General features: G+C 50.3%; 1 protein-coding gene across 15 annotated transcripts in view; it reads right to left on the reverse strand.

Annotated features, from left to right (window-relative positions):
* The window catches only part of Cdh23 (cadherin-related 23), a 382501-nt gene that overhangs the window by 228115 nt on the left and 142004 nt on the right, over positions 1-12382 (reverse strand). For all 15 annotated transcript variants that reach the window (XM_063278917.1, XM_063278916.1, XM_063278914.1 and 12 more), the window contains one exon: positions 2828-3022. In XM_063278917.1, the coding sequence (XP_063134987.1) occupies positions 2828-3022 (195 nt within the window). The remainder of the gene's footprint in view (positions 1-2827; positions 3023-12382) is intronic.

Raw genomic sequence — 12382 nt, forward strand, 5'->3', positions numbered from 1 at the left:
CAGTGCAACCAGATAGTAACAGCCAATGATAATGAGATCCTACCCCACTCATTGTTGTCACAAGCTAGGCTTTTAGGTGGTTTAACAGAGACAGGAACAGAGTGAGATATACACAGACAGACAGACAGACAGACGGACGGACGGACGGACGGACGGACGGACAGACGGACAGATGGACGGGTGGCTTAACAGAGACAGGAACAGAGTGAGATATATACAGACGGACAGACGGACAGACAGACGGACAGACAGACAGCTTAACAGAGACAGGAACAGAGTGAGATATACACAGACAGACAGGTGGTTTAACAAAGACAGGAACAGAGTAAGATATAGACAGACAGACAGACAGACAGACAGACAGACAGAGATTATCTATAGTCACGCTGCTCTGGAAGAAGCCAGAACCCAAGCATGGGTCATTTCACATAGAACATCTGCCTCGTTTTTGGGGCCTCGCATCAGGCAGTCTCCATCTTGCAAGACAAACTCTCAAAGCCCTTTGTATGAAATAAAAGGCTCCAGGAAGTGGCCCGATGACCCCTGGTTTACAAATTCTGCTGGGACTTAGGAGTAACTGTGTCTATCCAGGTTAACGTGGCCTTGGTTCCACTGGGGCATCCCCCCATTGTATGACGAAGCCTGGCACTGGCCTCTGGCCTCCATAGATGGTGCTATGGTGCCTATGGGAAGAGAGATGTCCTCCTGGCTTTCCTTCAAAGACCTCAGGGACAGTTGGGGACGGCATAGGAGGACTGTCAGAGATGGGAGGGAAGAGAGATGTATATACGTGGGCACAGGAAGGAAGGTCGGCAGCACCAGGAACAGGGTGTACAATATCTGGCCAGCAGCCTGAAAGACCACAAGGTATGCAGGGAGGCCCCAGGAGGTTGGGTCTCTTGAGTAAGAGATGCTGGTAGTTTTGGCTTCTACTGACAGACTTTTACCAGGTACCAAGTAGCCAGTCAGGTGTCTGATAGCCATCCTGGGGCTGCAATCCCGTTCTTTCTGTACTTGTAGCATACAGACCATGCTGAAAAGGAAGAGATGAGGGAAATAGGTACTTCTAGCTGTCAGGCCAATGCATGGCTCCCAGGAACCGCCCTGCAATCTGTGGCTCTCTTCTCTTTTGCTGGGACACCTACAGAACCAGCATGTCGGGGACGTGCACAGTAGCCAACACTCACCAGCCCAGGAACTCCTGGTAGCAGCTTGTTCAGGGGTAAGTGGGAGGCTGTTTTCTGGGAAGTCTCCGTCCTTCCCTCCCTCCCCTCTTCCCTCCCTCCCTCCCGGTGGATCTCCCCGAGGTCCCGCAGGACCTACTGTTGGTAGATTACCAGCAATCTCATTCTATTCATTACTTCAGCAGAAGCCTCTGGATGGATGTAGCCACCCATATTCCCACTTGCCCAGCTCTGGTCTAGTCCTACCTCCCAAAGTCGGGTAGAGACCATCCCATAGGACAGCTTCACTGAGAATGGAAGCAGTCACGTGCATGCTTCTGGGCCCGGGTGAGGTGAAGGGGGGAGAGGGGGCACAAAAGTTGAAAGTAGGTGTGCCCCAAAATGAGAACCCCAGACTTTCGAGTCCCCTCCACTCCCTGTCAGTTTTTAAAAGATTTTCTTCTGTAGGACTCTTCCCAGGGAATTAATACACAGCTAGAAGGAAACATAAGACGCCTCAGTAGGGACCTCCCAGAGAGTCAGGCGAGAAGTTTGCTTTTTCCTGGCTCTGGCTCTGGGGGCTTCTCCAGGTTTTGGGCAAGCCTGAGAGGAAAAGCTCCACTTTTCAACACTCAACCCAGGCTAGATCTAGGAATCCAACATGTCCGCTGCCACATGGGGTCTGGGGTATGCTGTTACCTCTGCTGCTACACCAAAGCCAAATGCTTTCTCTGCAGACGCAGAAGGCCAGGGCAGGTTGCTGCGGGCCAGGCCAGTGGAGCAGAGAGGGAGAAAGGACCCCGGGACTTCATTTGATCTTAGCCTGAGCAAACAAATGTGAAGGACAAGGGAGTGTGGGGTCACTGCAGGCCACTGAAGATGCAGCTGAGTTCCTAGGTGTCAGCTGGGATGAGGGTACACAGGGTTAGGACCTTGTTTAAGATATGGCTGCCTAACCTTTGGTTCCTCGCAAACAGCTATCGTCAAAGGCCTAGCTGCATGCTGGAGACCTATAGATTCCTGGCCACGGGGCATGACTGGGAGTCAGGCAGCCTGGCTTTGGATCCTTACTTCTCCACTATTAATCAACTGTGGGAGTCTCAATGTTGACATCCATCTTCCCCCGACTCATCTTGCAATTCCCTGGAATTGGGCAGGAGGCTTAGCATAGTGGACACTCCTTGGTGGGAAAGCATCACCACACTATGGGGGTTTGGTCAGGAGGTTTGGACTGCTTGGTCCCTGCTTGCTGGATGGTATCAGGACACAGCTGCGTTAATAACCCTGGTCTGTGTCCCAGAGGCACCTGTACCAACTCTCCTAAAAAGGTTGCCGGAGTGAACTCTGTAGCTGGGCTCAGGAGTGACTTAGGCAATCCACTGAATTGCCCTTATGCCTCAGTCTTCTGGTAGGTATCTGTAAAATGAGCATCTCAACAATACTGTAAAGGTGGGGCTTTTTGAAGGTTAATAGAAAGTCCATCTGAGTGCTAAGAACAATGTCAGAGACATAATGACACCGCCTGTCACTATATTAAGATGACCAGATTCTTGATCATAAATCATGAGGGCTATGGAGCTAAATCAAGTCTCCTTGGAATACCACTTCCTTCCGGATGAGTGGAGGCAGGTGGTGGGCACTGGAGGTCTAGGACAGTGACTCACCGTGGCATTGACTGTGAGCTGGTACGCCTGCGTGACCTCATAGTCCAGCTCCCGGATCACGGTGACTATGCCTCGGGCACTGTCGATGGCGAAGAACTGAGAGGGGGGCTGGAAGGAGTAGAGGACACTGCCCCCTGCGCCCAGGTCAGGATCAGTGGCGTTGACGATGAAGATGGGTGTCCCCACTGGTGTGTTCTGGGTGGGAGCAAAGTAAACCAGAGGATGAGTCTCACTTCACCTGAAGCAGCTGCCTCCACAGAGGCATTCCCCTGCCCCACAAAGGCCATTAACCGCGCCCCTGCAGCCAACCGACCAACCAACCGAAGAAGCAGCCTGTCATTTCCATTCTAAGCGGGTTTGGAGGAATGTAAAATGCATGATTTCCTTTTTCCCCTTTTTGATGGCCTCCTGGTGGCTGTAAGAGCACTGGCTCTGAGGACGGCCTGCTTATCCCAGAGTCCTGGAAGAGGGGCCTTTTGGTCCCCAAGCCCATTTCTTAGTGGATTCGCTTCCTTTGTCCAGTGCCCCCTTGACTGCCCAAGCTGCAGTGGATTGCCCTAGAGGGTGGCTAGGAGCTGCCTATGGGGACTGGTCAAGGGCAAGAGGTGTGTACCTGGGTTCAGGCAGGGACCTTGGCGGCTCCAAGGGGAGGGGTACCTCACACCACCTCTGGGTCTTGGCAGCACGACAGAGCAGTGTCACCTGCCTCCACCTCCTAGAAGCCTTCCGGGACAACTCTTCTGTTCTGTCATGCATGTCACCCTGTCCCCTTCTGGCTCTGGGTGGCTGGTTAAGGCCACTTCCTCAAGAGGCTGGGATGGGGCGACCACACTCCTCAAGAAGGCTGCCAACTGTCACTGTTAATGAGCCACTTTCTGCAACTCACCCTGTTCTCACTCTTCCCTCGCAGCCTGTAGTACCATAGCTCCTGTGTGCCTTGCCTTGGATGGTGCCTGGCACACAGGTGAGTCGGTTAGCAGCTGTGGGCACACGGGCACATCTCGGCAGCACTAAGCACTATTTTCCGAATGTCTACCTGTACCACCCACCCGCCCATCCTTATCTCTGCAGTGCCAGCTCATCATTGGCTGTGTGGATTTCTCTGCATGGCAGAAAGGTCTGGACATGTTGGAGGAAAGACACTCAGATGAGGCTCTTTGTAGAGAGGGGAAAGTAAAAACTATGGGGCACAGGGATGGTGGCAGCTGGTCCAAAGCCATACAGCAAGGAGGTGGGTGAGCAAGGCCTTGGGATCAAATACTGCTGCCTCTAGGCACACAGTTCCAACAGTTACCTCAAAGGCTTCCCTACAACCCCGGCATTGGCTTTGTCATGCCAACCAGGGCTCTCAGAGAGCACAGCCACTGAGTTGCTATGGTCCTACCTGAGCTGGTCATTTCTCTGTTGGCCTCCAAGTATGGGGCTGCTGGGATATCCCCCAGTAATCTGCTGATGGGAACAGGAGACAGGCAACAGGTAGCCCCTCTCCTGTTCACCATTTATGGCTCCCCAGTGCCCCTGGCATAGAACATCCCATGAGGACCAGTCCTGGATTACCTATCATGCATTTCCTAGTCGCATGGAGCCATTTGTACTGCTCCAACCCAGCAGTTCCCGCACACCTCTCTCTCCACCCTACCTCCTTGGGAAACATGTTTTTTCCCTTCAAAGAGAAGCAAGTCTATTGGGGACCAAAGTGGACAAGTGCCAGCATTCAGGCATAGCCAGAACATCCGTTGGGATCTCAGCTTTGCTGTGTGTTTTTGGGTTAGTTACTGAAGCTCTCTGTTCTTTCATCCCCGTTCTATGTGCTGAAGGTAATAGTATCCCACTGAGACCTACAGCTTCACTAACGTAAACTTTCCAGCATGTAAGTGCCCAGAAGGAAGAAGCTATGATTGTTCTGTCAGATCACCTGCTAGAACTGTACAGGCAGGGCCACCTAAGGGTGGGGCAGGGAGGTCTCAAGAAACACGGTAAGCATTACAGGAACATGCTGGGCACTCCCTGTCTGCCCCAACTCCCCACCCCTCTCCCACTTCATTCCCCACCCACCCTGGTTTAGCCTGCTCTGCCTCTGTACCTTAGGATAGCCTGCTCTGTCTAGGGGTTTCTGACCCCAGGAGCACCCACCCAGTAGCCCCGCCCCCAGGAGGGCCCACCCTGTAGCGGGAGGTCTCTGAAGCACACTTCCTCCTCTCCCCACAGAGCCCTTGCTGTAGGAGGTGTATCCCTCCGTGACCTGCCCCTGGTGCTTCAACGGCCTTATTTTTTTCCACCCACTGGATTTTCCATGTACATCCCTCAAAGATCTTGTGTTGAAGGCTTGCTCCATAGCCAGAGGTGCTACTGGGAGGCAGCACAGCCTCTAGGATGTGGGGCCTAGGAGGAAGTTAGGTACTGTTCCCTCTCCCTCCCTCCCTTCTTCCCTCCCTCCCAACATCTTTCCCTTCCTCCCTTCCCCTCCTTCTCTCCCTGGTTCTTGACTACCATGAAGTGAGTATGAGCTCAAATCCCATGATTCCTGCCATGATGCTCTAAGTCACCACAGGCAGAAATCTCTTATTGGGCTGTGAACTCAAAAAAACCTTCCCTCCCTTTAAGTCAGTCTATTCCTTCACTGTCTTTCCACACACATATGTCTACCTATGTGGTCATGTTTGGGTGTGGTGTCTGAGTCTGTGTGTGTACCTATGTGTGCACATGGGAGGGCAGAGGTGTTTTCCTCAGTCACTATTTTTTTTTTTTTTTTTTTTTTTTTTTTTTGGAGCTGGGGACCGAACCCAGGGCCTTGCGCTTGCTAGGCAAGCGCTCTACCACTGAGCCAAATCCCCAACCCAGTCACTATTTTTTAAGACTGGATCTCTCACTGAACCTGGAGCTGATTGATACTTTGAGGTAGATTGGCTGACCTGTGAATCCTGGATCATCCTGGATCCTCCTGCTTCTGCCTCTCCAGCCTCAGGATCAGAGCCTCGTGTGACCACAGCTTGTTGTTTGGTTTTATAATTTTCATTGTTGTTGCTGCTTGGGAGCAAACTCAGGCTTTCATACATATGTAAGAAGCCTCCTCGTCCTCCTCCTCCTAGTTTATGACATATGCAGTATTGTGCCTATATGCCAGAAGAGGGCACCAGATCTCATTATAGATGGTTAGGAACCACCATGTGGTTGCTGGGAATCGAACTCAGGACCTCTGGAAGAACAGCCAGTGCTCTTAACCTCTGACCCATCTCTCCAGTCCTCTCTAGCCTTCTTAAGACAATTTCTTTGGGTGTTCTGTCATAGCCCCAGAAATTGACTAATACAATAACCTCTTGAAGTGGGCACTTCACAGCCATACTTTTGTTAGTGCTACCTAAGATCTCTTCCTGTGGAGCCCTGATGATCACAGTTACAAGCAAATCTACAGCTGCAAGACAGAGCTCCCCTGGTGTAGGGCCCAGTGAAGCCAGACTCCCCCACTCCCCTCTGAAGCACACAGTGTCCAGACATACTTTAGAGACATCAGCCTCATACGGCACACAGCTCAGCTCAGCAATATGGACCCATCGGACGCCAGCTCCTGAGGCCTTGTGTCAGAGAGATGACATTTCACCTGTCCGTGCCTCATGGTCTAGGACAAAGGCTCTCAGGCTCTCTGAACATCAGAGCTGGGGAGTTGGGGGTGAGGCCCAGCAAACACTGGAGAAGGGGAAGAGAATGCGGAAAAGCCCCATCCTTAACTGACCTTGGGTTGTCTCATACAGTGAAAAGCCATTTAATTTCTGCATAACTTAGGATAGGTTTTAAATGACCCTGGCAAAAAGCCACTCATAAACGTAGAATGGACAGGCATTGGAGAGAAAGGAATGCTGACTTCCTGCATCTCAGGCCCTGGGCACCCACTCCACCAGGATCAGCACACACACTGGAGCTTGTCCAGCGCCAGCTGCTGCTCCATGGGGTGCACAGACGGGTACGCAGACCTGCAGGCTCAGCACGAGCAGATTCTCGGGAACTGGGTGCATCTGGTCCCTGTAGACAGCGAACCCTGGAGGCTCAGAGCATGAACTTTGAGTCAGAACCCCACATTCTGAATCCAGCTCTTTCCACTGGGAGACTGCAGGTATGGCTTCCATATCCTCTTGTGTAAAGCGGAACTGTTAATGTCATGGCCTCTCAAGGGTGACGTGAGAAAGAATTACCCTGAGCTAAGATGTGAATAAAAGGCCGTGCTTCTTACTGGACCAGGCGTGTGGCAGCATGTGGCGGTGACACTCAACAAATGGCCACTGCCTAACTCCACTATTCTATCAATGAAATTGCACCACAGGCTGGGAGTGATGACCGACCCTCCCATACTTAAAGGGGGAAAAGCCTATAAATGAATCCCATCATGAACTTGGACAGGAATCTTGGGGATGGAGAGGTGGCTCAGAGGGTAAAGACACTTGCTGACATACATGGTGACTTAAGTTTGATTCCTGGGACTTTCATAATAGAAGGAGAAAGTCAGCTCCCACAAGTGGTCCTCTGCATGTGTATATGTGTGTGCGTGTGTGCACGCGGCTAATAAATGTAACAATTCTTTTTAATTCAAGTAGGATACCTGCCCATATATTGGTTCCTGCAAAAAAAATATGTGTCTGGGAAAGAACCCAAGGAGAGCCTGCAGGGGCGCGGAGCCTGTCAGAGGAGGAGAAAAATGGGATGTCTAAGATTCGGGGTTGTCTGAGGCCAACCTGAAGTCCCTAATCCAAAAGGCCAGTTCTCACTTTGGATCATTCTGGATATAGGGCCTTCAAGGAAGCTTCGGGATGATCTGGGCCAGTCCCCTTATTGACGGATGAGAAAAGTGAGCCAGAGAGGTATTAGGTTCTGCTCCAGGTCTCACCATGGCTCCTGATAGGTGACAGCAGACCAGCACTTTGGCACTCATACGGGCTTCTCTCAACTTCGCACAGAAGCCAAAGTGTCTCCTCATCCACCCCAACGCAGCTCTGCTCAAGAGATGAAGCGAGGCCACACTTCAAGCGCTTCAGACACAGGATGCATTTGATTGGCGCAGGAGTAACCACCTGACTTACACAGGCCAATCAGATGGGGCCTCAGAAATAAAATCGATTCACTAAGGTGATTTCAATGGAAAGACCTTTGCCATCCACTTAGGGTTAGAAGGGCATGGGCATGTGAGGAAAACGTCCATCTAAGTGAGGAAGGAGACGAGGATCTCTGAGTCCTTCCCATACTGGCCCACATACACGCCTCCGTGTGAGACCCGCCTTCTCAGGAGTTTGTGGCAGACGCCTTCTTGTTCTTTGGGTCTTAGCTCTTTTCTCCCATCTGGTAGCCCTAGAACATGCCTCAGACATGTGCTCCTTATTTTCAGACACTGCCACAGGTTCCCTACCTCTCCTGCTGGGATTCTTCCCATTTAGTGCCTACAGAGAGTCAAGCACCAGGCCACGGCTTCGGGGCGGACTGCAACTCAGAGGCACCGAGTGGATAATAAATGGTCTAGTAAACACTGGCTGTAGCATCTTGTTAACTATCCCTGGACATCCCTTTGAACATGCAGATCTACACAGATCACTGCGGGGATTCACTCGACTGTGGGAGGTGACAGAGTGAACGAGCATCGCGCACTTGTCACAGTCCACCTGGAGAGATGGCTAGAGAGCCCTCATCCCCTTCAGACCTCAGGCTGTCCCTTTGAGCAAATGGCCCATACCACATAGGTCACAGGCAGGGCAGGCCTCTGCCTCCTCCAGTCCCCATTTAAGCGCCACATCACTTGTGATGGGCCGGCTGTAAATGGGCCACCCTGTGCAATTCTGAGACAAATAAATCTTGTTGCTACTCCTCGGGGTGACAAGGGAATAGACTCTGGGAAAGTTCTGCCGCGCTTGGGATCTTGTTCGTTAATAATAATGATGAATGGCTCGCTTCTCCCATGCAGGGTGAGCTACATTCCACTCCGGGCTTCTCTGGAGGTGGCTTAGGGTGCTCACTGGAACAGAGTAATGGCGGTGGGCAGGGGAGGGAGAGGCGGGGGAGGGGGGTTACGCTGCCAGGAGAGAGGGGAGGGGGAGGGAAGACAATGGGTGGAAGGTTGGAGAGGAAAAAAAAGAGAGAAGAGAAAGATGAGGAAGAAGAACAGACAGACAAAAAAAAAGAGTGGATTGGGGACAAGGAAATAGACAGAGTTGGCGCCCAAAGGGAAAAGAGAACCAGAAGGGAAGATTGTATTGGAGGAGCCAGGGACACAGTTGTTGGGCCAGAAACCAAGAGGATAAAGAGACACTATGGAGGGAAAGTCGTACACAAAGGAAATGAAGTAAGAAACCTGGCACAGGATGTAGCTCAGTGAGCAGGGTGTCTGCCTAGCATGCGCAGAGATCTGAGTTCTTACCCCCAACACAGCATAAATCCAGATGTGGTAGTATACATCTGTAATCTAGGCACTGAGGAGGTCAAGGAAGGAGGACCAGAGGTTCAAGACCAGCCTGGGCTACATGAGACCCTATCTCAAAAACAAACAAACAAACAAACAAACAAACAAACAAACAGGAAACTTTAAAAGGGTGGAAAGACAGGTAGGAAAGAGAAAGAAAAGAAGGCTCTCATACCTCTCATGATCATGGGGAACCATTCCCAGCAAGATGAATTCTGCACCCTTGACCAAATCCAGCCAAACCCGCTACCCTCTCGGTTTAGGTGCCATCTCTAAAGGCATTATTAATATTTATACAGTGCTTGCTAGATGCTGCTACAGTCTTTAATATCTTATTATAGAGCCTGTTAGAAAATGCATTGGTAATAAATTCCAGACAGATGGAGTTCTGACAAGGTGCAGGTGGCTTGGTGGATCTGAGTTGGGAAAAGACCCTTCTGGAGCATGTGAGGTAGTAAGAGGCTGGGAGCCATACCTCGGGTAACATGGGAGAGTCAGGGAGAGGTTATAGACAGGGACGAGGCCTGGAGGAAGGCTGGCCTAGGTTAGAGGAGACCAGACAGACGAACGAACACTTTAACCCTGAAGGAATTCCAGACCCAACAGGGCTCCTTGAATGCCCAGCACTTTCTCAGGCAATGAGAGTGTTTCTGGTTCTACAGGAAAGATGACAGCTAGACTCTCAGGGTCAGAAAAGCATCTGTGTTTTTGTATTCCATGGATTACCTTGGTGGTGTGTCACCTCCAGGGGTCATCATGGGATGTATTGTCACCTATTGTGACCTTGGGTGGGGGAGGGAGAAATAAGGTCTACAGGAGACGTGACTGGTCCATATAGATCAGAAGTGATCCTGTTATGGTAGAGATGGGGCACTGACCTACATGTGTACATCTGTGGTCCATTTCTATGGAGGAACCTAGGAGAATTCATGGCATGACATCTCTTATCCTGACTACTGTCTGCTCCCTCTCCCTCCCCCCCACCCCCTCTCTCATGTGTACATGTGTACAACTTGATGCAGCTGGAAGACTCCTCCCTAGACAGGCATCCTAAATGGTCAGATCTTCCCTAGAAGATTTATACAACTCTGAACCTTCTATGCAACATGGAATGTCTTCGCAGGAAGCTGTACAGACATTAACAAACATACTTCCTGAACAGCCACCTGGCTTCTGATTGTGACCTGCTGGAGTGGCCCTGGACTTCCACCCCTATCCCTTTCTGCTATTTGCCTTGGCCCCCTTTCTGGTTTTAAGCCGCCTCTTGTCTGTAGAAGTCATGCAACAAACATTGTTAAAGAATCAGGGGCTCCCCAGCAAACGAGGCAGATGAACACATTCATTTCTTTCTGTTTTTGGTCTCAGCCCCTCTCCAAGATGACAATAAGCCAATTAAAAATGCATAAATCCACAAGGGCAAACAGAACAGGAGAGGAGACCACAGCCGACTCGAGATGCCAATGTAGCTCTGGAAACTGGAAACAGATGGATGTCTTAGGAGGCAGAAAGGCAGTGCTTGGAAAACCCAGGAGCTGTGGATGCCACATCATGCTGCATGGGAGGGGATGCGTAAGGACTGAGGATAGAAAGAGAGGTACCAGGTCGTATGGGTCCAAGTGAGGTTGGGTCTCCAATCCTTGCAGCAGCAGACTGAGGGTTCCTCTCTGGAGGGCTTCGTTAGGGAAGTGTGGACTCCAAGGCTCAGATCTGGGGCAAGGGCTTGAGTGATTCTCATCTTCCTACTTCTCTCATTGACACCAGCTCTGCTAATCAGCCTTCAGAAGATGGGTATCCAGGTAGGGTGCAGAATACCAGCCCAAGAAAAAACTCAAGGAGCAGCATGTCAGGGCTTCCGGAAAGCAACAGTGGAAGTCTTGTTCAACTAGTAAACAAGCCCCCACCTCCACATACCCTAAGCACCCATGGTGAGTGGGTAGGAAATGAAACAGTCTCATACATGAAGAGAAAACTGGGTGGTAGTGCACATCTGGGATTTCAGCACTTGGGAGGCTGAGGTAGGACTTGCTGCCAGTTTGAGGCCAGCCTGGACTACATAGCAGAAGTCTGTTTCAAAATCCAGGGAGAAAGGGACGGAGGGAAGGAGAAATGGATGAAGTGGGTAGAGGGAGACAAGAAGCAACCTGTGTCTCCAAAGTCCAGAGTCAGGACAGAGCCTCTTTGAAATAGGAAATTCCAGGATGAAGAAGAATCCAGCAGAAAGTAAAAGTCAGCTCAGAGGGCTGAGGCAGGAAGATCAAAGGTTCAAGGCCTGCCTGGACACCTTAATGAGATTCCAGCTCAAAATGAGAGGCTGAGAGTGTAACTAAGTCATAAGAAACTTGTTCAGTCTGTGTGGAGTCTTGATCCCCAGTATGACAGACAACGAATGGACAAAGAAAGAAATTCAACAGATGAGTTGGAAATAAAGAAGAATTTCCAAAACACAGTAACTCAAAGATAAATGTGCCAGGGGTTGGGGGAAGGGCAGTAAAAACATCAGAGGAACAGCTTAGACTCAACCCAAAGCCCAACTAACAGGACTTCACAGAGAGGTGGCATCAGGAAGCTTGTCATACAGAGTAGCAGGGAAACCTTCCAGACCCAATAGACACAAACCCTTCAGGGAGAGACCTGTGCAATAGCATAGAACCAAGATGTTTCAAAGTATGAATATGGGGGGGGGAACCCCAGAGACTTTAGGGAGAAAACAAAAGCCCACACAGAGGAGATCATAAGTCAAGTTGCCATCCAGAGTTTTGACATTATAGGCCAAACAGGTACACAACAGGAAAGGAGTTCACAGAATGAGGAAAACTGATTCTATACCCAGCCAAACTATCAATGAACAAAAATGAAAACTAAACACAATTTCCAGATAAGCTTAAAAAACAATTTTCCCATAAATCCCTTTTCCTGAAAATAACTGAAGAATGTATTCTATCAAAATGATGATAGAAACCAAGAAAGAATAAAAACAACATCCATGAAAAAGCCCAACCAGATCCAATATAGAAGAAAGGGAAAAGGACAGGGGTTCAATTATGCTAGAATATTTAGGGGCAGATAAGTGATAGGCTCTTGGGACACAAAAGAGTAAATAAGAGAAGTGAATAAATTCT

Source organism: Rattus norvegicus, chromosome 20 (assembly GCF_036323735.1).
Source record: "Rattus norvegicus strain BN/NHsdMcwi chromosome 20, GRCr8, whole genome shotgun sequence".
In the NCBI taxonomy this organism is placed as follows: domain Eukaryota; kingdom Metazoa; phylum Chordata; class Mammalia; order Rodentia; family Muridae; genus Rattus; species Rattus norvegicus.